Here is a 26767-nt window from a genome sequence, read left to right as displayed (position 1 = left end):
AACCACACTCCAGGGCAGGCAGCCTCACGCCTAGGAATAGTTGGCCAATGTAAAATGAACTCCATGTTATCTTGTGGATTTTTGTTTTGCTTTGACATTTTTTTGTCTTCCTGTTTTTTGGTTTATTTAGTTTTTGTTTCTGTTTTTTAGAGAGATAGAGAAAGATCATTAAGTTGGGTGGGATGGATCTAGGGGAGCTGGGGAAAGGAAAACATAATCAAGATATGCTGTATGAAAAATATTTAATAAAAATAATTTTAAAATAACTTAAAAACAAAAAACTTAAAGTTTTTCTTTAAAATGCTACTACTTAGGTTCCTTTGTTCCTTCTTAAACCTGCTTTAGAATTCTAGTAACTTTCTAGTTTTCTTTTTTAAAAAAAAGAGTATTTTTTGTAGCACTTCAGAGTAAAATTAAAATAACATTGTTTGGGGGCAGTGACAGTTAGGAATAGCTCGTGGATTATAAAACTTATCTTGTGACTAATTTTTGAAGTGGTCTGGGAACTTGCTGGAATTTGTTATGAATCTAATACAGGAAATATCATGCCCTGTAAGCCTCCTCCTTCTTGCACAGACTGGGACATTTGGTCATGGTGGCCTGTGGCTTCCGTACCCTCTTGACCCAGCAACTGAGAATGGACCAGCAATGCCCATTATCATGATTGGTGACAGTGACTCAATTGCTCACTGGAGCTTGAAAACCAGCAGTCCAGGGAACTGTGGGGAGGGTGTCACTGCCTGGCAGTGAAGCATGAGGAGGCATGGAGCAGGGCAGAGACCAGACCAGGACGGCCACGCTGCCTTTGTTAAGTTTTTTTTTTATTGAGAAAAGGAAAAAAAAAGTATCCGCCTCCTCCCAGCCTCCCATTTCCCTCCCCCTCCTCGCACCCTTCTCTCCCTCCCCCAAACTCCTCTCCCCCTCCCTCTCCAGTCCAAAGAACAGTCAGGGTTCCCTGCCCTGTAGAAAGTCCAAGGTCCGCCCCCCTCTGTCCATGTCTGGGAAGGTGAACATCCAAACTGGCTAGGCTCCCACAAAGCCAGAACATGAAGTAGGGTCAAAACCCCGTGCCATTGTCCTTGGCTTCTCATCAGTCCTCATTGTTCGCCATGTTCAGAGAGTCCGGTTTTATCCCATGCTGGTGGGAATGCAATCTTGTGCAACCACTGTGGAAATCAGTGTTTCGGTTTCTCAGGAAATTCGGGATCAACCTACCCCTGGACCCAGCAATACCACTCTTGGGAATATACCCAAGAGATGCCCTATCATATGACAAAAGCATTTGTTCAACTATGTTCATAGCAGTATTATTTGTAATAGCCAGAACCTGGAAACAACCTAGATGTCCTTCAATGGAAGAATGGATGAAGAAAGTATGGAATATATACACCTTTGTTAAGTTTTGCTCTGAAGCTGTTCAGCCTTAGTCCATCAGCTTGAGTTTCATCTATTTTAGGATGCTAAAGGGGCTATTTTAGGATGTATCTTTGCAGACAAAACAACTATTAGTAGTTAAAATACTTTATCATTTCCAATAAATAAAATTGTGTTTTATCCAACCTTAGTTTGCAAATTAATAAGAATTTAAACATTTAAAAAGAGATGATGGTCTTTATATATACCAACCTTTACTTGTCTGAGTCCTTAGATACATTATGAGTAGCTTTATTTTTAGCTTATCTAAAAATGTATATATTGTTTATATAGACTTCTACAATATTTGGGAAATCTTGGTAATTTTATGGACATATAAAAAGTACTAATTCATGAAATATATATTCTTAAAATTGTTTGGTTTAGCATCACGAATGTAATTTCTGAAATCAGGGGGATAATTATTCTATATTTATTTGGAAAGTCATATTGAAACATATGTCATAAAAACTCTCAAAATAATGTTGTACTTTTGTTGAATCATGTTAAATATTTGTCAATATCCTTCTGTTAAAAATAGTTTTTTGGAAGTAGTAGAGATTTAAGCTGCACAGAATATATTTAGAATTGAGACCTATTACCCAAAGCATGCCATAACCCATATACTCTACATATTCATTAATACATTTTATCTTCTCAACTCTGCTCTTAGGAAATGGCTGGTTTCTCGAGGATGTTGTGGTCAGGGATCCTACCACCAACCAAGAATATGCCTTTTTCTGTCACAGGTGTGTTTACATTGGCACGTCAGTTCCTATCAGACAGTTCTAAGTTCGTGTATTGGTGAGAACTAGATAGCTTATAGATTATTCCTGGTTCCTGAGGTTTTGTATATAACATTTATGAAAATTAACCTTTTTATTAATTTGTTCTTTGATAGTTCTACGTCCTAGTCATCTCCCCATCTTTTTATTATTTTTCTTGCATCCCACCAACCTCCTCCACTCTCCTCCTATGAGCTCCCATTCTATTTTCACTTTTTTTGTTAGTTTTTGTTTGTTTATTTCCCATTAGATTTAACCAGGCACATGTGTATGAGTGTGTGATGAGTGTGTGGAGCTATAGACAATGGTTATCTCCTGGCAGACGTCAATTGCCATTACCTACCCTGGGCATGGCTGCATGAATCCCAGTTATAACTGCGTGCTTGCAGACTTGTTCTTGTATAGGCGCCTGCAGCTGCTGTGAGTTCCCTGGTGTCACAGCTGTGTCGTATCTATCAAAGGTACTTCATAGCCCTTCCTGCCATCCAGTTCTTCTTTCTATCCACTCTCCCGTGAAGCCTCTTTGGGCCTCGGAAGAGGTAATATGGCTATTCTGTTTAAGGAGGACCTCTCAACAGTCACTTGGCTCTCAATACCTAGACCAACTATAGGTCTCCATTAACTGCCATTCAGTTAAAAGCAAACTTTCCTCGATCAAGTCTGAGGACTTTAATCTTCAGAGCCACTTCTTCTATGGAAAAAATATTTTCAGTCTTACGTACAATCATTCCTTGTGACTGAAACTGAATACTTTGGAAAAGTTTGTGAAAGCTTAAAGCATGATTTTCCTTTATATGTTGGTAGGAAAGTAAGAATTGATATGAAAATGTGGTCTCTGATGAGACTTATCAGAGACAAAGTAATCAATTTGTACAATAAATATTAGCAGTAACCTTTATGAAATCACTGGCCCATTCCTAGTGGGCCTTGACTGCTGACTCATTTCTCTAGCAGCAGTGACAGATTTACTGATTTTTCTGCACTCTCCTTCCTCCTTTTCTATGGAACCAATAGTCGTCATTGTCTAAATAACTGAACTGTAGTTGGTAGCCAGAGAACAGGATCAAGTTATTAGCTCACCAGATATAAAATCTATGCATTGGCAGTAGCAGCAGAACGGACTGACTCACCTGTGGACTGAAGAACACATTTGCTCTTCAGCAGATGGGTGATTCCTCCTCCTCCCTCACACCCTTCCTGTCATTTAAGGATTTCCCTCCTCATCTGCACTTCATTGTGCCGGTGCCCTGCATTAACTCGGTGCCCGTGTATTTTTCTGCCAATGGCTAAGCAAAAAGCTTGCTAGCAGCTGACACATTCTTCTTTCCACAGATGGCTGGACGAAGGAGAAGATGACGGCAGAATTGTCAGAGAAATGTATGCTAGGGATAACACTGTCTTCTCTGTGAGTGAGTGTCACGAATACACATAAACACATACAGAAAGTCAGGTTTATGATGCTAAACAAAGCCCAATACTCTTCAAATTAATCACCTTCTTTTTGTTTACAGGGAAGAAGCTAGAAGTTAAGAAAAAAGAAACAGTAAGGTTTTATTTCAAATGGTTTAGTACAAATAATTTCAAATAGCCATTTGACATATTAAACAAAAACAGTATGCCATCTTTGGTAAGGACTACTGATTAGTAGTTTATTCTCTTCCTGCCTTCTCAGATAATCTCTGCTTTGGTTATATTTAGTGGGCTGCTGAGAGCTGGAAGTTCACGAAAGGAAATACTCTTCAGTTCTACAACAAGCTTACTGGAGGGTTTGTCCGTCTGCATCCAGATGGCACCGTCGATGCTCTGGGAGAGCAGACAGACAGATATGGTAACGTGATTCTCTCATATGATATGAAAAGTGAGCTTCTTGGGTGTTCAAAAATGCAACTGCAGCGAAGTTATGTGAAGCAACATGGGTGGGCACTGCCAGAAACACTTCTGACTCATTAGACATTTGATTTATGAACCCAGAAATCTTTTACTTTTGCCAAATTTTTCAGAATGTACCATGACAGGATTTGGGTTTTAAATGAGTAAGTCTTTAAACACATAACAAGTAAAAGTAGAAGAACAAGCAAAACATGACAGAATAGACAGAAAATAGTCATAGAACCGAGCACGTACAGCATCTAGTTGAATGAATGGAGTAGCCTAATCAGGAAAGCAAGAAGAGGACAAATAGCAAGCAGCAGACGGACGAAGAGCAAGTCAGGTCCGCACCACATGCAGCAGAAATGGCAGGAAGAAGCCCTGTTGGAGTTTTCCAATGAAGAGTCCTGAGAGGAACAGTGTTTTCCTCTCAGTGAGGTTTCCAGTAAGAGAAAAAAAGTGAAGACAGATAGGAAAGCATCATTAAATCACCTTAAAATATCCAGCAGAAATGGCTGGGGTATCCCTGAGGCAGTCATGCTGAAGTTCCTGTCTGGCGGAGCATGCTCGTCTCAGATGAGATCCTGATGTCTTGTTCCCATTGCAGGCACCTTTTACCGCAGGGTGAAAGGTAGTGGCCCTGTTGTGTTTTCCTTCCAGCTGTCCTGCAGGGCAGGATTTTTTTAAATTTATTTATTTATTATGTATACAATATTCTGTCTGTATGTATGACTGCAGGCCAGAAGAGGACACCAGACCTCATTACAGATGGTTGTGAGCCACCATGTGGTTGCTGGGAATTGAACTCAGGACCTTTGGAAGAGCAGGCGATGATCTTAACCACTGAGCCATCTCTCCAGCCCAGGGCACGATGTTTTTCATCCCCTTCTGCACTCTGCTGTTCTCCTCTGCTGTACTCAGGCTTCTGTAGGACACAGAGTCTTAGTAGACATGAGATAAATATGCTTGGACCGACATGAGGTGCCTGCCGTGGTCTCAGTCCACATTCAACAGGCACAAATAAACCTCACAGTTCATGAATAAAATTTATATTATATACACACATTCAGTTATGGACCCTGTCATACCCCTGACTGGTACATATGCTATCTATACCTCTATAAATATACAGTCTCTGTACAATGATGACATCACTTAATGGCACATTAGCAGATTGCCTTCTTCATTAGGTGAGATATGACTGTATAGTCTTACATCAGGAGATCCAGATATATAAAGCAGGGAGTTCTGAAGAAGAAGGTGTTTGTAACGCATCACTGATACACCCCAGTCTCTAGGGTTATCTGTAATTATTCATCAGTATTATTTAAGTTCATAAATGTGTTCAATTATAAACCATTAAGATGCACTTTATTGGGAAGACAAAATATCAGTTACAGGTTAAATTAAGCCATTTTCTATTCTGAATGATCTGCTGAACAATTCACTTTGAAAACTGTGACTTTAAATGAATTTAAATTGTAAATACATAAGAATTTAAAAATTTTTTTTGCAGTCTGTAGTTATTTTCTTTATCAGTCCTGGCTGTTAGCGAAAACTATTTACCATGTAGTTAATCATAATAAAAATATAAATATTTAATGTATAAATTGCATTGCTCAATGCTATGTGAATCTGTACATGTAAGTTGGGTAGTTTCTTGTTAAAAATTGGGTGTTAGGAACTTACATCACTGAATAGTTGCTATAGCCCTCCCCCATTTGATATGCTGTGACGATCTTCAGGTTTTAATTAATGCAAAGTGGGCTATGTCAGTCGGATAGATAGGAAAAACAGGTTCTACTTAGAAAATCAAATTTTGTTACAATGAAATAATCCTTCAAACATCATATTATGTCTTAATCTATATAGTTTATATTACCTATGTGTGTTCCTATGTAAGGTATAACACACACACACACAGAAAAATACATTTTGCACATTTATTAAAAAATGAAATGAACCATGGGTCAAGAAACCATTATTTTAGGACTTATTTTATTCAAATATATCCCAGAAAGCCAAAGTATATACTATACCTTAGGCTTTTCATATATATATAGTGGTAAATATTTTCCCTTTTTATTAGTTACAAACATTTAACTTAACTCTTTAAAGTGTACCATTGTAAGATTTCAGTGTATAATGGAAGGGAAAGGAGCTTTTAAAGAATGTACTACTTGTTAAATAATTAAGCATATTTTCTAGGTCTCTTCGATGTGGTTTTCAACAAAGGGAATATATGCATTTTCCAAAGCCGTGAGATGAGGTATCTCTCCCTTGCCCTTGACAATGGAGTTGCTACTGGAAGGGTGAGTAGCAGCGTTTGAGATACAGAGCGCACTTAGGTAACCCAGGCCCCTGCCCTGCTCTCCTGAATGTGGGGTTTTCAGGTGTGCTACATCATGGCAGTCGGCAGTATATTTTCGTTATTAAGCATTGTACGTGACTTATCTTATGTAGGTTTATTTCATAAAATTATCAAATCACCCCTTTTCTTTGTCTTGTCACTTTTACTTTCTATATTAGGTTCAAGAAACTTAAATTACTATTTTGTTCCACGAAGATTTGAAAATTTGAGGTGTAAATGGCAATTGAAATAGGCAGATAACATTCAAGTTTTCAGTGCTCTTTGGGAGCTTACCTGAGGCTTTTTTGTTTGTTTGTTTGTTTTTTAATGATTTAAGAATCATACTGTTAGGAAGAAACAAAATAAACAATTTTACCCAGTTCTGTTTTGTGCTGTTTAGTCTAGGTTTGAAAAGTGTCTTTCAACATATGTACTACCTTTAAGGGCATGCAAAGTATTTCTTTTAAAATGCCACCACATAGGATGGTTGGTGAGCAGTGTGTTGAATCCTAATCGCATAATGCTGCTTAATCTGTTTTCTACCTGGCGAGAGAACTAATGTTATGCGGTTTAACAGATGCAGACATGAGATATAGGACTAAGGTTCCAGGGTTGCAATGTAGAACATAGAAACAGGCATCTGACTCATTTTACATCTTCTGCACATGTTACATAGTGACTCAAACCCACATTTAACGGAAGGAAACTTCTAATGTCATGTGTAGGCCTACAATTTAGGCTAAGGGATTGACCAATCTGTTGTTATCTATGAAGTCCTTCCTTCCTTCCTTCCTTCCTTCCTTCCTTCCTTCCTTCCTTCCTTCCTTCCTTCCTTCCTTCCTTTCTTTCTTTCTTTCTTTCTTTCTTTCTTTCTTTCTTTCTTTCTTTCTTTCTTTCTTTCTTTCTGGCTTTGGATTTAGAAAGACACCCTGCACTATGTGCTTCAGAGTACATGAAAAATTCCTTAGTGAGTGCTTAGTAAATATGGGTCTGATCTGTATGGACTCTAGACAGGTAAATGTAGAGATGAGAGGCCTGAGTGTTTGATTCAGTGTGCAGTGCCTATAAAACTCTGTTCTCCATCCCAACACATGCACGCTTGCACATGTGTGCGTGCGCGCGTGTGTGTACACACACACGCACACACACACATACACGCACACACACACCAAAACAAAGTGAATAAAAGAAAAAGAAAGCCCTAGAAAACAATTCCACTATTTTTTTTTTAAAAAAAAGAGTTGACAAAATATTTCCATTACATTTTTCTAGATTGAATGAAGTCTAAGCCCTTATTTGCTAGGATGCAATCTACCGGTAGGGAATTCTGTCAGCTACTGTCAGAGTTTATCTGTTTCACATAAGATCTCACTGGCATGGAGCCTCTGACTTTATGGTTTGATCCACTCTGCTCACTGTGCTGTTCTTAGATAACCGTGAATGGTTTCTCAAAGGCCAACAATCCTGTGGGAACTTACCACCCTTGGCTAGTTGAACTTTCTCAAGGTTGGTAGACCCAGAGTCTTGGGCACAACATTCAGGAGTTACCAGAGAGCCCTGCTTCCTCCCTTGAGCACAGAGTGGGCATGAATGTCCTCGAACATGACCAGGAACAGGAATGTCTTCTGCTAGTGTTGTTATGTAGTTTAAAAGCAAAACATAGGAATGAGACAAATTGTTAATTTCACTGTTCAGTTTCAAGCAGTCTTATGTTACAAGGACTCGAATAACTAAATGGAGAATAAGTGAGGATGAAATGCACATTACATCTCGAGAATTTGTCCTGATTTGTGAGCAATAGTCTTTCATGGGCTCTTGCTTACAAGAATATCCTTGGAACAAGTCACTGCCAATAAGGCTGGGTAAGTGAGAGTGACAAAGGCCTGAAGGGATGCCTAGTTCAGGGACTATATAGCATATACACTGCTGTCAAGAGATTTTAAACTCCATCATCTTCCCTGTTCCTTCAGGGTTGGCTTCTCTCATTCTCTTTCAGGCCAGTGGAGGAGCTCTCACTGAGCTGCGAGTGCTTTCTCAGCCCAAACGCTGTGTGCTTCTCGAGTCTGCCCTGTGTCCTGGTCACACCCTGTTTGTTGATCGTCATGGCAAAGTAGCTGACAAGTCGTCTTCAGGCTATGCAGAGCTGTCAAAAGAATTCGTGGTTTTCGTTAAGGTAAACTCGATGAAAACCATCAGGGCTTATAGGTCCAGCCCCGACTTTTTTCTGCCTTATTGAAAGGTGTGGAGCTGGCGTTTACTGCAGTAATCAGATCTCTTTCCACAAGGGAGGCCCTGAGGACATTGTTACTCTGTTTACTGACTTTGGGTGCAGTGCTGGGGCTGCATTTTCAGCGGCAGTGAGACTGTGAAGGGAGTAACATCCTGTGCCTAAGGGGGGTTGCAGGTTAAACTGCAGATCTGAATTCCTCATGGAACCTTAGCAATTCTTGTATTGAACTTTCCTAACCCTTAGAATCTGTACTCCTTGATTGTTAGATAGATGACCTAATCCTTATGTCTCTTTCTTTACAGCATATATGCTCTATATGTGTATATATAAAAGCTATATATACATAAGCTATTCTAATATAATACAATACCATTATAATATAGTAACTGTAATTTATAGGATTGCTTATTTGTGTTCCTTTGCAGAAAGCTTTAACACATACAAGACTAATTTTAATAAAATCATCAATATTTTAAAGGTAAAGGCAAAGACTTTCAGGGATATTGTGATTCTTGGCAAATACAGCATAATTAGTCAAAGGTGGATCATGATTCCAACCCAAGCTTGTCATTCAAATAGTTTATCATTATCTATATAAATACTTTCTCACATTATTTTACTCAACAGAGAGTAATTTTAACTCATCCTAAGTTCAATAGCATTGAAACAAATTATTTTATTCCCTGTGTATATATGTGTTTTACAGCAGTAAACATGCGATCTTTTTCTATTTAACTCTTTGGGCTTATGATAACATATGATATAGTTTGACAATACCTTCCCTGAATCTTTTTATCATTTTACTAGCTTTGAAAACTAGAAATTGAGTTTAAGAATTAAGATACAAAATTTTAAGGCTGAAACAAAATATTCATCAACATTTTTCTTCTGGAAATGTATCTGTTTTTGCTTCTGTAGAAGCCAAGCCAGGTGTGCTGTTAGAGAGAACAGTATACACCATCTGTTCACATCCGTCCCCACTGCAGCTTGCGTCCCTAGGCTCACTATCCGGGCTTGGGAATTCACTGGAAGGACTCCAGGAGCTGGCTATCATGCTCAGAGTTCCAGCTATCACAGAAAAAGGATACAGATCACATCTGCACAAGGGGAGACATGTGGAGCAGAGCCTCTGAAAAGCTGCAAGCATAGAGTTACCCTTGTCCTTTCACAATGGAGTCAGGCAGGGGTGGTTTCTCAGTGCTGGTTTGCAGAGGTGCTTCAGGAACTTTCCTGACCAGGAATCTTCACCTGAGCAGTGGCGTCCACATTTCACAGCCTAAGGAGTCCATGTGGCTGGGCTTAGTCTCCATGTTCTCCGTAGGTTAACTGAGGTGTGCCACACAAGTCCCCACCCCAGTCCACACGGCCACTTTCTGGCTGGCACACAGCTTGCATACACAGTCAGACACTCCTCTCAGGCCTGATGCTCCAAGGCTTAGAGATGGCTGGTTAGAAACTGAGGTCCAAGCTAAGCCACTTTGGGTAACGTTAATGTCTTTACTACCTCGCTCCCTTCAGCAGTAATTTCAGCTGTGTGTTTGTCCCTGAAATAATATTTCCCTGATAGTTTTCTAGAGGAATAAACACTCACTGCTTTTCTGTTTGTTTCCCGGAAGGGAGTATTCCTCAACAGCGCTGTGGTTATACTGGCTACAAGCTTGTGTCAGGCCCTGTGTCTACAGCCCAGTGGGACCTGCACTGGAGCAGGCGACCAGTCAGAACAATCCTACTGGAGAGTGCACAGAGTTAGTTCTGGGATTTGCATGTTTGAAAGTGTGAAAAGTGCCCGGATGTATCTGAGGATTAAGGATGGACACTGTAACGGAACAGTAAGCATCTCTCTTATTTCCCCCAGCAAATGTTTAGGATGTTTTGTGTAATAGCCATAAAGACAGCACTTTCTGAGTGCACTGATTTTATGCTTTATCTACAAATACAGTGGAAATTGGATAGTATATGTGGCATGTTGTCTCTGTCTGGTGTTTCAATGAGCGGGGAGGGTAACTATGGGCCTGGTGGATTCAGACAAAGACTGAATCCACAGTGATTATGAAATATTGTGCACATACAGAACACTAGGGATTGTGTTTGTGTTCAAAGTAGATCGTGATGCCAAAGACTCTGGTTAGAAGATGAGGTCTCCACCTCTTCCCACCTTACCCTATACCTCCCCTCCCCTCCCCTTACCTTACCCTTCCTATTCAGGCTAGCCTTGAACTCATGATCCTGTCCTCTTGCCTCAGCCTCCTGAGTTCCAGGCTTCAAGGCACGTGCAGTCACCACACCTGAATGCTTGCCTACATTTCTAATGAGGTCTCTGATCTTGCCCCTATCGCAGGTCTGCAAGCCTACTCCACAAAGTCAGTCTCTAAAATGTCCCAGATTACTGTCTCCCTTCGCTTCTTAGTGCCTGGATCCCCACTCCTGGGAACCCCATACATTTTTAGCAAACAATTTTAAATTCTGAGTGAAAGTTAGACATTAGCAATCTTGACCCTTAGCAAGGCAATTGAAAGTACTATAAAGGAATGATTTTGCTTGGATGAGGGACATATATGATTTTTCTTAAAATTTGAGATAGAGCCTCATTATGTAGCCCTAGTTAGTCTGGAACTTACTATATACACCAGGCTGACCTCAAACAAGGAAATCTGCAGGTCTCTGCCTGTTGAGTGCTGGTATCACAGGCATACACCACCCCTCCCTTTACGCGGAAATGAAATTTCTTATCTTTATTCTTATTTGAAATGGTTTATTTTAATGAGTAATAGAACTTATTGAAAGAATCTCTGTATATATAGAAGGGGTATTAATTACAATGTCTTGTGGGCTGTGGTCTAGCTAATCCTTTAACAATGACTGGTTATGAATGGGAAGTCCAAGAATCTACTAGTTCTTCAGTCCTTGTGACTGGATGTCTCAGCTGGTCTTCAGTATACAGTACATGCTGGAATCCCGAAGAAGCAGACTCTGATGCCAGTGACGGAATGCACTTGTCTGATGTGCCTTTCATGGTAGGGTGGGTTGGTGATAAGGTGATGATTAATTCCTTGTACCTATTTCTGCCTCCAGCTTTCTGATTAAAAAAAAAAACTGGTCATGAGTGGATATGCATGCTGAGGTTTTAAAGTAGAGCTGACTGGTGGTTTTTCATATATAAAAGTTTAGATTTGTGATTATTTTAAGATTTTTATGATTACTTTTTTTAAGATAAAAATAAAATGAGTGATTCCCTTTTATTAACTAGAATATGCAGCTCGCCAGTAAAAAAAAACTGGCTGAGAAAAATACCTTGCTTGCTTACACAATTAATCTATGACAAGTTGCTCTTTATTTTGTTTCTAGAGTTAAAAAATATATGACTACTTCCCTTGAGCATTTTTTGCATGTTGTAATATATTTAATAACTAGGTTTGGTTATGTGGCTTGACATTCTTCATGGAATGTTTTGTCAGTGGGTTCCTGTAGCTAAGACGCTGTGCTCCTTTCCCCTGTGGCTCTTAATGTGTAGCAGCGAGGAGCATCATTTCTCTCCTTGTATCTGACAGGCATCATTAGGCTTTTTCTGGAACGGCACTGCATTTGAAAACAATGAGAACATTACCATAATTATTGTAGTTTGTGTATATTTAGAGACTGAGGCAAAGTAAGCTTACTGTCTCCAAGGGGCTATAAATGTGCTTTGAGGTAAATAGTAATGCATGCTCATATCACTATGCCTTAAAAGCCCGAGTGCCTGGTATTGACTGTTGCTTCACAAATTGCTTACTGCATTAAATTGAATCGAATAAAATCATGCCTGTTTCCAACGTTCTTGCCAGCATACATCCGAGAACATTTCTTATAGGTAAACATACCTTTAAACCAAGTGATGTTGATTCTGCTACAAATGTTCCTATTTCTGTCATCAGAAAATGTTTATTCTGTAGGAGTAAATCACTTTAATAGGTTTTGATGTAGTAGAGATTAGGTTCATAGCAAACAACACGCAGTTCACGGGGGACGGTTTAAGAAGAGACAGCCTCAGAACAGCATGGGTTGAGCTCACCGTCTCACTAAGAGTGAATGCAAATCAAAAGGACTGTCGGAGTAGAAAGCAAATAAGATTAGGGTACCAATGTGCTAAGTTGGTACAGGCAATATCTTGCATTGTCAGGATGCTGGGGAAGATAACAGTTCAGTTTGGAGAAACTAAAACTATTCTATCATTGATGATTTACCTATTTTTTCCCTTCAATCAAAAGATACTTGAAAATAATAAAAAACTTCAGGGTAACTCATGTCTTTAAGAAGTTGAAATAGTATGAGTGAGCCTGCATACACATGATTTGTCTAAGTGAGTTCTGATTAACTGTGCACAATGTTAGACCAGTGGAGTACAAAGTATAACACCTAATCAGAGTTTTGCTTAGTTTTAGGAAAGTACTTATGATCATATTTTACCTAGTCAAACATTTTAAAAGAAATCGATTTAATAAAGTCCTATTTGTGTATAGCCATATGCAACCTAAAATACTTCAGTTAACTTTTGTATCAAATGTCTTCACATTTAATGATACTATAGACCACAGGCTACATATTAGTTTTTCAATATGTGCAGAGGGCCTTGAAGATAACAACAATGATTTTATTATCAGAATCACACAGATTTGCTGAAGGAATATCACATCAAGCGATTCATCTTGGAAGAAAAGGCTGATTGGAAGATTAGTGGTATTGAATGTACAGAATCTACATTAATAGAATGAAAAAGACATAGTAGCTTTATTTATTACAATACCCCACATTTAGAAGCCTTACCACTGGTAGGTGCTCAACAAATACTGAATAAAAGAGAAGTTAAAAATGTCACTTTGGCTTACCTCACTCAGGATAGTGTTTTCTATTTCCATCCATTTGTATGCAAAATTCAAGAAGTCCTTGTTTTTTACTGCTGAGTAATACTCTAATATGTATATATTCCATACTTTCTTCATCCATTCTTCCGTTGAAGGGCATCTAGGTTGTTTCCAGGTTCTGGCTATTACAAACAATGCTGCCATGAACATAGTTGAGCATATACTTTTGTTGTATGATAGGGCCTCTCTTGGGTATATTCCCAAGAGTGGTATTGCTGGATCCAGGGGTAGGTTGATTCCGAATTTCCTGAGAAACCGAAACACTGCTTTCCAGAGTGGTTGCACAAGTTTGCATTCCTCACTCATATTTGGTTTCTAGCCATAAATAAAGGACATTGGGCTTATAATGCATGTTCCTAGAGAAGCTAAGTAAGAAGGTGAACCCAAAGACAAACACATAGGCATCCTCATGAATATTAACCTTCATCAGGCGATGAAAGGAGACAGAGGAGCACGGGACAGAAATCTCAAGGTCCAAATCAGGAGCAGAAGGAGACGGAGCACGAGCAAGGAACTCAGGACCCCGAGGGGTGCACCCACACACTGAGACAATGGGGATGTTCTATCGGGAACTCACCAAGGCCAGCTGGCCTGGGTCTGAAAAAGCATGGGATAAATCCGGACTGGCTGAACATAGAGGACAATGAGGAATACTGAGAACTCAAGAACAATCGCAGAGGGTTTTTGATCCTACTGCACGTACTGGCTTTGTGGGAGCCTAGGCAGTTTGGATGCTCACCTTAGGAGACCTGGATAGAGGTGGGCGGTCCTTGGGCTTCCCACAGGTCAGGGAACCCTGATTGCTCTTCGAGCAGATTAGGGAGGGTGACTTGATCGGGGGAGGGGGAGGGAAATGGGAGGCGGTTGCCGGGAGGAGGCAGAAATCCTTAATAAATAAATAAATAAAATAAAATAAATAAATAAATAAATAAACTTAAAAAAAATGTCACTTTGGAGGAAGTCACTAGGACTTTTTCTTTACTAAATAACCACAAGAACATAGTCATAGATGCATGGCAAAAACCTGCACCTGATACCCTACAGTGGCTTCATGTAGTCTGTTATTTTTGTTAATATGAAGAGGCTACATAATAACCTTTTGTAGATAGAATGAACATACTTTCTGTTCAGTTAATATTGGGTTAGAGGTAGAGTTGTTTGTTTTTTTTAAAAAAAGGGACTGAAGGAAACTATGATGTTTTAAAATTTAGTTACATTAAATTTAATTCTCAGATTTTCATTTGAAGGATAGAAATTGCATTCCTTGAGGTGCCACTAAAAATATGTATGCAACCATAATCTAGAGAAAACAGAAAACCCCAAATCCCATTTAAGTTATTATCATCTGCTTATTTGAAGGCTTGAAGAGAGGATTGATTTGGACAGTAGTCAGGAGAAGTTTCCTGGATGATGAATTTTAGAGAGAATAATCCCATTTTTCATTATCACAGGAGAGAGAAAAAGGCCTTACTCCAGCCACTTACACTGGCACAACAGAGATTTTTAACAGTGTGAACAAACAGCCGAGCCTCGTGGGGCGGTAGAGGCGGCCTGTTTGCAGAGCTGTGGCCAATGAAATAAGGTACACCTTTCCCTTGTTTAGTTTTACTTAAAAGAGTGATAGCAGGCAGTTAGGCTCCAGTGTGAAAAGAGCAACAGTACAAGGGGGTGCACGTGTTGATGCTGGCAGGGAAGATGAGTCTCTGGGAAAGGTTCTTTAAATTGTGCTAGTCAAGGGCAGCTTTCCGAGCCCTTCAGTACAACATGACATCAATATTCAGTAGGAAAGCTGTGCTGTGTTTAACAGCAAAATAAAGCCCATAAATTTGGTATCTGTGCAGAAATTGAGTTTATTTACAGAAGACTTATGGTTTAGAAGAATGATTAGATTATAAAAATGAAACACAGTTTGACTAACATCTACACTGTATGTAAGTACATGAATAGTCCAAGTACATGTTCTCTGTTTAATTGACCTGCTTAATTTTTCCCTCTAAAATAGTATCTTGGTTTGCCTGACCAGTTCAATGATTAATCTATTATAGGTCAGTAATAAAGATGACACTTACCCACATGCTTATTTACCTTATTAGATTATCTGGTTGTTAATTTCACTTCTTCCTTGGTTATCTAGATGCAAAACTTGAAAAAAGTTCATAGAGCCAAAGGCTGGTATCACAGGATTCTGTTCTGCAGACCAATGCTAGTTTCCGGTATTAATAGTTTTGTCTCTACACAGAAACAAAGTAGAAAAGATCACAGTGGCCAAATGTGAAGCAAGTTGCGCAATAAATAATAATACAAGTGATTATAACCCTAAATCTGAAAGAAATATTCATGAATAAATGGGAAGTTTCAAAACTTCTGTGAGAAGAATTCTGAGTAAATTGTGTAAGCTATTGCGTGCTCTGAATATGAAGTGTTTCCCATGAGCTCATGTATTTGAATTTGCTACCCAGATGCCAGTGCAGTTTGGGAAAGTTATGAAATCTTTAGAAGATGGTGCCTCGCTGAAGAAAATATGTTACTGGGGTGGCTTTGAGGTTTTACAATCTGGACCCACTTCGTGTCCTCCTCCTCCCGAGTGTAGATTCAGTGAGCACAATCATCTCCCTGCTCCTGCTTGCGTGCCCTTGTTGCCTGTGGCCATGTCTTCACCAAAGCCACAATAAACCCATTCTCCTTTAATTTTTCTTAGGTTGGGAAATTTCAGGTTGGAACAAGATAGAAGAAACTTGCATAGGTGGTCTGGCTCCAAGGAGATGAAACCTGATTCCCTATATCTTAGGCCCAGGCTTAGCATAACAATTTTCTTCTTGTGGGAACAGTATGCAAATTTGACAGTGTAAAACCCTTATGGTGAAGTTTGTTAGGTGCCTCCTCTGTAGTCTTACCATGTTCTATATATTCTATAATCATGAGAAAAACAGATACATTTTAAAAGTGAGCATCCCACCAAACCAGTATTGGTGGTATTTCAGACCAGTATTTCTGAAAATTCCATGGTTGTCAGAGTCAAGGGGAGTCTGATAAACTTACTGCCAAATGGAGACATGAAGACTGATGGGGTATACAGAGGAACCCATGGAGACATGAAGGCTGATGGGGTATACAGATGGTATTTTGGAGCAGGTATGGGCACTGGGCTGACATAAAATAAATACCCCTATAGTATCTCTTTAATAATGCTTCAATGTTGACTCATTCATTGTAATAAGCACAAATAAGATGGTGACGGCTGCAGAAAGGTGTGACTGATATACCATCTTTCTGAGTTTTTTTTTTTTTTGAAAATTTAAGGTTCTTTTAAAAAGTCAAGTGCACTAAAAAGAAATATTAAATAAAGGAGTAGCCTAAGGCTCCATACTGGAAAAAAAGAGAAGGAATGAGGTTCTTTAGACTGTTATTTAAAAACTACAAAATAATGCATAAGTGGGTAAATGCTAAAACTTGTTTTGGAGACATAAAAGAAATGTGTTAAAGAGCTAGCTCTAAAGACCTTTGCAATATATTCATAAACCTTCTGTGACTTCCATGGCGTAATGTAACAGGAAGGCTGCTTGTTTGTCCCGGCCACCCAGCTAGCTTAGCCCCAAAATAACCACACAGAAGTTGAACTAATGAAATCACTACTTGACCCATTAGCTCTAACTTCTTATTGGCTAACTCTTACATATTAATTTAACCCATTTCTATTAATCTGTGTAATTTAACCTTATGAAAAAAGTTTTAAAAGGCTTTAGATTTAAGTAGATGGCTTGAACAGGAAGGAAAGTATTCTTGAGAATGAGGGGTTTCCAGTTCTGTCTGGTGTTTATCCATATTTGTGAAATAATGTCATATTGATTGCAGGGCACTGGAGATACGGATTGTCATTTTAAAATCAAGAGGAACCTTGAAAACGCATCTGTAAGTCTGGAATCCCTGAAGAGTCCAGGACTGTTTGTTGGACTTCAACCGGATGGACAGGCCAAACCAGTCATTTACACTAAAGACGAGAGTGTTTGCTTCTACCCACGTGTCATCCAGTGTATGTTCACTTCAAGTTGTTTGATTTTATAAGGGTCTGTGTAGAATGTCTCAAACTTTCTCTGCAGTTTTAATAAGAAAATACCCATCCTTAGACTGTTTCTCTATAAAAATGCTAAAAGTGGTGTGAGAAAGACAATGAAGACTGTTCCCCACAAGTTTCCAAGTAATTAATATAAAGTACAGAATTTTGGCTGTCTTGAAGCCCTTCGTAAACATAAATTGTGTGTGCACATAGCTGTAGCTTTGTCCAGCTGACACAGAACAGCCAGCACAATTAATTCCGTGTCAACTTGACAATCAAGCATATCGCTTTTAAGTTATAACCTTTCCCTTCTTGTCATCCCCAAGATCACACATTACTATCAATATCATAGTATAAAATGCCCCAACTTTTAAAAGGCCCACAGTCTTTAAAAATTAAAACAACTCAAAGTTCAAAGTCTCTTTAAAATATCCAAAGTCTCTTTCAAAATTCAGTTTCTGTTAAAACTTGAAAATCTATTCAAAAGTTCAACATCTCTCAACTGTGGAATCCTACAAAGAAAAAAGTGAAATATTCTCTAATTCTGAGAGGGAAGCACCAGGGCACATTCACAATCAGAGCAAAGAAAAACCAAACTTCCAACAGTGTAAATAACTCATTGTCAAATGCCTGGGTTTTGCTCTTTATCTCCTGGGTTCCTCCAAAGGACCTGGATCACTTTTCGGGCTCGGCTCTTTGCAGCACACACACTTTACCTTCTAGGCTTAGGCTGTGTCCACTACATAGCTTCTGCTGTTCTTGGCAGTCCCATTGTGGTGACATATTAAAAAAGCTGGCATCTCTGCTACAGCTGGGCTTCACTTTCGCTAAAGACCTTCCACCCTGCCACACAGTTCCAAGCTTCAGCTGCTCTCCATGACCTTCTTGAGCCATCAAAGTCATTACCACTTGTGAGACTCTTGCACCACTAATGTCTGCTGCCAGCATTAAGTACAACCTTGACTGACTCTGGGACACAGCCTCGGTATGTTCACTCAGAGGAAACACTTTTCCAGAAGATTTCACATCAATAATGCTAGTCTCTTCTTCTTCTTTTTCCTCTTCCTCCTCTTCTTCCTCTTCCTCTGCCTCTTCTCCTTCTCCTCCTCCTTCTCCTGTTCCTCCTCCTCCTCCTCCTCCTCCTTCTTCTTCTGATTTTAATATTATGTATATAACATTCTGCTTCCATGTATGCCTGCTCACCAGAAAGAGGGCACCAGAATTGAACTCAGGACCTCTGGAAGACCAGCCAAGTGGCTCTTAACCTTTGAGCTATTTCTCCAGTCCCTGCTGGTCTTTTCTTAATTACTGTTGATTTCTTAGTCCAGCTAACCAGCATCAATTGTCTCAGCAAAAACAAGGTATTACTGTAGTGGTTCTGATATTTTGTTAATCACAGCCCATTTTTTAAGCCCAAATGACTAGATTCTTAATTCAAGATATGCAATAGCTCCAATAGAGTCTTCAAGAAACCCTCCCACTTCCCTCAGAACTTCACAAACCAGGTTTCTACCATCTGCATTCCCTTCAATATTCTTATCTTTCAACCTCCCACAGAACAGTACAGAAAACTTTGAACACCCTGTGGATTTTCTTTGCATTTTGAAAATTCATTTTTTAAATTCATTTTACATTCCTACCATAGTTCTCCCACTTCTTCTCCCATACCCCTCCTCACATCCCCCAGCCCACTCCTCCCAAAGGGTAAGACCTCCCATGGAGAGTCAACAAAGCCTGGGAGCTCAAGACTGGTGCTTGTCTATGGATCTCTGCATCTGGTTCCATCGGTTACTGGATGAAGGCTCTATGATGACAGTTGGGGTAGTCACCAATCTGATTACAGGGTAAGGTCAGTTCAGGTGCCTTCTCCACTATTGCTAGGATTCTGAGCTGGGGTCATCCTTGAGGATTCCTGGGAATTTCCCTAGCACCAGGTTTCTCCCTAACCTCATAATAGCTCCCTCTATCAAGATAGCTCTTTCATTGCCCTCTCACTCCATCTGTCCCTCAAAATCACCATTCCATTATTTCCTATTCTCGTTCCCCATCTTCTCTTCTCTATCACTCCCCATCCCTCCCAGTTTACCCAGGAGATCTCATCTAATTTCCCTCCCCAAGGCAATCCATGCATCCCTCTTAGGGTCCCCCTTGCTCCCTAGCTTCTCTAGAGCTGTGGACAGCAGTATGCCCACCCTTTGCTTTACATCTAGTATCTACTTAGGAGTGAGTACATGCCAGCCAGGGCCCATGAGAGTTACAGCAGGTGACAACTAGGGTTCAGCTAGTAACCTATCAGAGCAATGCTTAGCTGATGGAAGTTGATCCTGTCCGGACAAGACCTGCAGGACCATCAACTCTGGAAACTGTTACTTACTTTTGCTAAAGCAGGTTGGTGTCTCCCTAATACCTGCATTGTATTGTGTAATCTCATGTGATGTGTACATATAATCTCATGATTGCATCTCCATCTTATGGGCACTTTTACCTGTGAGTGTTCAGGAAGATGACTGTTTATTTGACTATATAGTTTTGATATATATAAAATATATGCATATAATATATGCTGGAACATGCTTTATAGCTAGATCTATTTGTCCCTTGATGATTATAGACACTTAAAAGCATGCTTTGTTTCTTCTTACTCAGACTAAAATAAGAAAATAACAATTTCTCCTCAGTCCAACACAAACTGTACATAATTAGCTAATTTTTACCTTAGAGCAAGTTCAAACTAGACGAATGGCTTTTTATAAATATGTCATAAGTGCAAAACCTTACAACTATGCACAAGGTCAGATCCTCAGATGTCCAACTATGGTTACTTAAGAAAAGCATGCCAATTTTTTGCTTTCTAAGTCTGTTAACAAAAGGCCTACATCTCAAAGCTTATCTCAGTGGACAATGAACTGCTGGCCCTCTGGTCATGAACTCACTTCTGTGGACCTTTGTTCTGGACCTTTGTGTTGCCATGGAAATGACTCAAATCCCTATTACTTGGCCTGGGAATGTATTTTTGACCAACGAGAAACAACTTTTGTATTTTCTTTATCGCTTCAAGGCTCCTGGGGAAAAGAGAGTTTGGTGGTTCTGAGAAGAAGCTAGGAACGGTTAGAAGTAGGACAGGAGAATTAAAATAGACACTAAACAATAAAGAAACTTTTACAAAGTATGGAGTGAAAGAGATTCATGCTCTGCCCTCAGATCCCAAGCCCCTCACTTGCCATAGCACCCTCTTTGTACCCTGAGGGAGCATTGAGGATGGACTTCAAAAGTTCCCATTAAGTACATATAGTTTTTGTCTTTCTGAGTCTGGGTTACCTCACTCAGGAAATTTTTTTCTAGTTTAATCCATTTGTCTGAAAATTTCGTGATGTCATCGTATTTTGCAGCTGAGTAATACTCCATTGTGTAAATGCACCACATTTTCTTTATCTGTTCTTTGGTTGAGGGGCATCTATATTTTTTCCATGTTCTGGATTTTATGAATAAAGCTGCTATGAACATTGTTGAGCAAGTGTCTTTGTGGTATGATTGAGCATCCTTTGGGTATATGCCCAAAAGTAGTATTACTGAATCTTGAGTTAGATTGATTCCCAATTTTCTGAGAAATCACCATACTGGTTTCCAAAGTGGATGTATAAGTGTGCACTCCCATCAGCAGTGGAGGAGTGTTCCCCATACTCCAAATTCTTTCCAAATAAGCTGTGCTAAGTATTTTTTATGTCAGCTGGTCTGACAGATGTAAAGATGTTGAATAATTCCTTTAAATGTCTTTCAGCCATTTGAGATTCTTCTGTTGAGAAATCTCTGTTAGGATCTGTACCCAATTTTTAAATTGGATTATTTGTTATTTTGATGTTTAGTTTCTTGAGTTTTTTTATATGTCTTGGAACTCAGTCCTCTGTCAGATGTGGGGTTGGTGAAGATCTTTTTCTATTCTGTAGTATGTAATTTTGTCTTATTGACAGTGTCCTTTGCCTTACAGAAGCTTTCAGTTTCAGGAGGTGACATTTATTAATTTTTGTTCTCAGTGTCTGTGGTGTTATATTATATTTAGGAAGTAGTTTCCTGTGTCCATATGTTTAAGGCTACTTGCCACTTTCTCTTCTGGCAGGGTCGTTGTACCTGGATATATGTTGAGGTCTTTGATACACTTGGACTTTAGTTTTGTGCATAATGATAGATATGGATCTATATGCAATCTTCTATATGTTGACATCCAGTTATATGAGCACCATTTGTTGAAGATGCTTTCTTTTTTCAATTGTATATTTTTAGTTTCTTTGTCAAAAATAAGATGTTCATTGGTGTGTGGATTAATATCTGGGCTTCAGTTAGATTCCACTGGTTCACACATCTGTTTTTATGTCAACACCAAGTTGTTTTTATCCCTATAATTCTATAGTAGAATTTAAAGTTAGGGATGTTGATGCCTTTAGAAGCTTCTTTATTGAACAGGATTGTTTTAGATATTCTGGTTTTTGTTGTTGTTGCTTTTCCATATGAAGTTGAATACTGTTCTTTCAAGATCTGTGAAGAATTGTGTTGCCATTTTGATGGGAATTGCATTGAATCTGAAGATTGCTTTTGGTAAGATTGTCATTTTTATTATGTTTATTCTACCTAACCAGGAACATGGGAGATCTTTCCATTTACTGATACCTTCTTCAGTTTCTTTCTCAAAGACTTAAAATTCCTGTCAAACAGGTCTTTCACTTATTTGGTTAGAGTAACCTGAAGATGTTTTATACTTGTGGCTATTTTAAAGGGTGGTGTTTCTCTGATTTCTTTCTTGACCAGTTTATCATTTGTATATATGAGGGTAACTGAGTTTGTTGGGTTAATCTTGTATTCTTCCATATTACTAAATGTATTTATCAGTTGTAAGAGTTCTCTAATAGATTTTTGTGGTCGCTTATATATGCACTATCATATCATCTGCATATAGCAGAAGTTTGCCTCTTCTTTTCCAATTTGTATCCTCTGTATCTCTTTTTGTTTTCTTATTGCTCTAGTTGGAACTTAGATTACTATATTGAACAGGTAGGGAGAGAGTGGACAGCCTTGTCTTTTTCCTGATTTTAGTGGAATCATTTGGATTTTCCCTTCATTTAATTTGATGTTGGCTGTCAGCTTGCTATAAATTGCCTTTATTATGTTTATGAATGTTTCTTGTTTCCCTGATCTCTCCAAAATCTTCATCATGAAGGGGTGGTTGATTTTGTCAATTTTTTTTTCAGCATCTAATGAGATGGTCAGGTTTTTTTTCTCTTTCTGTTTATTCATATGGTAGATAACAATGATAGGTTTTTGTATGTTGAACACTCCCTGCATCCCTGGAATGAAGCCTACTTGATCATGGGCCTAGAGACTGGGCTGTCCAGGTAGGAGGCCAGTCACTCACCTCTTGGTCTAATGGGTGTAGGTGGTGTCTGTTCCCAGTGGCTATTCTAGCCCAACATTTCAAAGTTCTTCCACAATTGTCCCCCAAATCATGTGATCAGTTCTATTACAGCAATACACAATGATTCTGCTACCAATTTCTGTCTTAATTAGAGTTACTCTTGCTGTGATGTAACACCATGACCAAAAGCATCTTGGGGAGAAAAGGGTTTATTTCACTCATGTTTCCATGTGATCTCTCTCTCTCTCTCTCTCTCTCTCTCTCTCTCTCTCTCTCTCTCTCAGTTCATCCTCAAAAGCTGAGCAGGAGCTTACAAAGCAGAAATGTGGAGGTGGAAGTTGATGCAGAGGCCATGGAGGAGTGCTGCTTACTGGCTTGCTCAGCCTGCTTTCTTATAGAATTCAGTACCCGCACCTGAACCCACTTACAAATTGACTCCACCTTCCACATCAGCCACTAATTAAGAAAATACTCTACAGACTTGCCTTCATATAGCCAGATCTTCTAGAACCATTTTCTCAATTGATGTTTCCTCTCTTAGTGGGCTCCGCCTTGTATCAAGTTGACATAAAACTAGGCAGCACAGTGCATATGGAATATTTTGCTTTAAAGAATATTTCCATGTAATCTAAGAGAGGGTAAAGTTCTTGGAATGCTTAGTTTATAGCTAGTAATTTTTAAATTTTCCATTTTTAAAGAAACAGTGCAGGATACAGATTATTAAGGTAAAAATAAATGGGATTTGGTTTTAAAATAAAATGCAGGGGGAAGGAGTTTGAGAATAAGAAATAAGTGGAGATATTCTGGAATTGTTTCTCATACATCTGAGTTCAGGTTCTTTACAAATTAAGGATTTGAGAACTTTATTTAAATAATTTAAGTTTGACGCATACTGACTTGAGCAAAGGGACCCAAGCAGTAGCAATATTGCATTTTAAGATTGTCTCAAAGGTGTTACCTGCTTCTTTCTAAATCTTGCCTAGTGTTGTTTCATAGTTTTTGATTCAACCAAATACTAGCTCTTTTAAGTCAATATGAATTTTAGCTTCTATCTCTTTTTAGAGTGTACTTATTTTTCTCTCAAATGTTTGTGTGTTTCAGGGTACGTGTATGTGAGTGTGTGTGTGTTTGTGTGTGTGTGTGTGCCTGTGTGTGTCCATGTATGCATAATATCTTACAGAAGATGGTTTAGAGCAAGAATATAGCTTGATTTCATGTCAGTATATCCACAGCCATTTACCTGACTTATATTTATCTGCATTGACTCCATTTAAACTTTTAGTTTCTGTTTTTAAGGTCTTATAAATTGTTAGGGTAGTAAAGCGACGAGTGGCTCCACCCTCTGTTTCACACAGGCTGTTACAGAGTGACACCCCCACTCAGCCAAATGGGTTTGCAATCTGCCCCTGGAGCTTTGCAGGGCAGCAGATGACAGGAGAACACACAGAAGGTGGCAGGGTGGAGTGGAACAGTGAGAAAGAGCTAACAGGAACCATCAAGCTTCTGGACAAAAGCCTAGGAAAGGGCACATAATAAGGAAGAAGCTGAGAAGAAAAGATGAGGAAGAACAGATAATGAAATTATAAATAAACTTATAAAAATAAATAGGAGAGGAAAAGAAGGGTGATCTGCCAAGAAATGAGAGATCTAAGAGATCACACTTGTAGACAAAAAAACACTTGACAAACTTTCCAATGTGTTCTGTTATAGACCATGGGAACTTTGCAATTTTTTTCCCTGTTTTTAGGGGCAACTTCTTATTTTAGTAAGGGCAAAACACAGAGACACTGCCTCAAAAACCTCCTCATAGCACCTTGAATCATAGTACAGAAGCATTGGTGTTTCCTCACATGCAGTTCCTGGTACTGCTTTCTGGGGCTTCTGAGGGGGAAATTCCAGTGACAGGGAAGTGCATGTTCGCATTCAGCATGGACACCTCTTGGCTTCTCTGGCCAATGTGTGGGATTTCCATCTGGGAAAATGAAGAATGAGACTCAATAGCAAGCAACTGTCACTGCTCTCAGAGACTCGTTTTTGAATCTTAACAGACACGTAACATTTCAGAGAAAGAAAACACAAAGCTTGGTTCATGTGTGCAGGGTGCCCTTTGCCAAACGGGAGCCACCATGAGAGTCCTGTATGATCAAAAATTTATCCTTAGCCCACCGGTTTTCTAGGAATTGCTGAGTTCCATGTCAGACCAGGAAAGCAAAGGAGCGGGCACTCATCTGAAACTTACCATGCCACTTTTTATTTCCTGCTCCGGCATTAGCTGGCTTCTTGAATACTGATTCAATACAGCCAGCACTTGGCCCTGCCCCATGGCATCTGCAGATGCAGCACAGCGCTTGGTTCAGAATAGGTGAATTGGGTGTCTGTGTTGAATCAGAAAATGTTGTAACATTCACCCAGTGACATATCATTCCTGGGTTTTATTTTTATGTGGTAGCATATGTACCAAATTAAACATCTCAGATTCTGCTTTGTCCTATGTACATAAGAATAGTAACATTATACTGTGGTAAGATTTTTTTTTGCTTGAATTTGTGAACATTTGAAATTGCAAGTGTGCATAGTTTGAGTAAATAGATCCTATGAAAGTATGTGTGGATGTATATTTAAGATGGAAGATGTTGGCGGTCTTCCGAAGGTCCTACAAAAGGACTCTTCAAAACTGATGCAGAAAGTGCCTAAAAGTTTGCTTATGTTGGAGAGGGAGAGAGCTCCCTGGCAGAGCCATCCATAAATGTGCAAAGCCTTGTTCCCAAGTACCACAAATCAAACAGTTTTCTCCCAGAAAACTCTTGCAAAGTTGTATCGGTGTGGTAGAATATTTATTAAAACTTTTTCAGTAATTACCCCAGTAATTTTTATAATTTAGAATAATATAAATCTTACAGAATCTGTACTCTGTAAATGTGGTTAATAGATTGAATCTTTACCAGGAAGAAGCGAAGAGTACGACCAAAACTTCGAAACTGCTCATCTTTAATTATTTGTATTTCAACACAGCCCAAATCAAGAACTTATTTTTACAGCACAAGCTTTGTCTCCCCATTTTCTGAAATTCAGAGTAGAATGTGCACAATGAGGGAGCTTGGGTGGGGAGGACAGCATGACAGGAAGAGAACAGGAGGTTGAATACTCCTGTAGGCCAAGGGTATTCAAATGGGTGGTCTGCCTTTCGATCAGCAAAGGCTTGGTAACTGGGTGAGCAGGGAGGTGATGTTGTAGCATGTGGGCTGGAAGGGCAAGGCTGTCAATATCCAGACCCCAGTTGGCCTCTTGGAAGTTTCTATAAAATGAAGACAAGAATGACTTAACTCAGCACTGATGTGAGAACCACGTGAGCTAACATCTAAGGGTGTTCGACTCTCAGTGCTGTATAAGTATTTGCTCTCGTAGGTATTGAAGAAAGCATTTCCTGGTGTGTCTTTTACAGTTTAAACAGCGGATAGATGTCCGGAAAGCAAGAAATCGTATGCCATCATTTCCTCTAATCACTTTGAGCAAATCACATTGCTTCTCTGTAACTCGATTTCTTCATGTGTTAGGATTTGGTTTAATTATTGAAAATAGAGAATTTATGATACAACGATTTCCCCAGTATCATTTAGCTGTAGCAGAAAGCTTGTATAGCAAAACTTCTTCATTTTCTTTCATGAAGTTTTACTCAGATCGTATGAACCTCATATATAAAAGCAACTGAGAGCATTTGAAATGAAATGAGCATTTATTATGCTGATCTGGGTATGAGGTTCTCC

The 26767-nt window shown here is 39.2% G+C and overlaps 1 protein-coding gene across 1 annotated transcript in view; it reads left to right on the top strand.

Annotated features, from left to right (window-relative positions):
- The window catches only part of Rp1 (RP1 axonemal microtubule associated), a 108331-nt gene that overhangs the window by 42582 nt on the left and 38982 nt on the right, over positions 1-26767 (top strand). Inside the window, exons 8-15 of the mRNA XM_075968044.1 lie at positions 2087-2162; positions 3531-3607; positions 3710-3741; positions 3897-4026; positions 6276-6367; positions 8414-8590; positions 10264-10476; positions 17398-17575. Of these exons, the coding sequence (XP_075824159.1) occupies positions 2087-2162; positions 3531-3607; positions 3710-3741; positions 3897-4026; positions 6276-6367; positions 8414-8590; positions 10264-10476; positions 17398-17575 (975 nt within the window). The remainder of the gene's footprint in view (positions 1-2086; positions 2163-3530; positions 3608-3709; positions 3742-3896; positions 4027-6275; positions 6368-8413; positions 8591-10263; positions 10477-17397; positions 17576-26767) is intronic.

Source organism: Microtus pennsylvanicus, chromosome 3 (genome assembly GCF_037038515.1).
Source record: "Microtus pennsylvanicus isolate mMicPen1 chromosome 3, mMicPen1.hap1, whole genome shotgun sequence".
Taxonomy (NCBI): domain Eukaryota; kingdom Metazoa; phylum Chordata; class Mammalia; order Rodentia; family Cricetidae; genus Microtus; species Microtus pennsylvanicus.
Note: the sequence above shows the minus strand (reverse complement) of the source record. Positions and strands in the feature narration are given on the sequence as shown.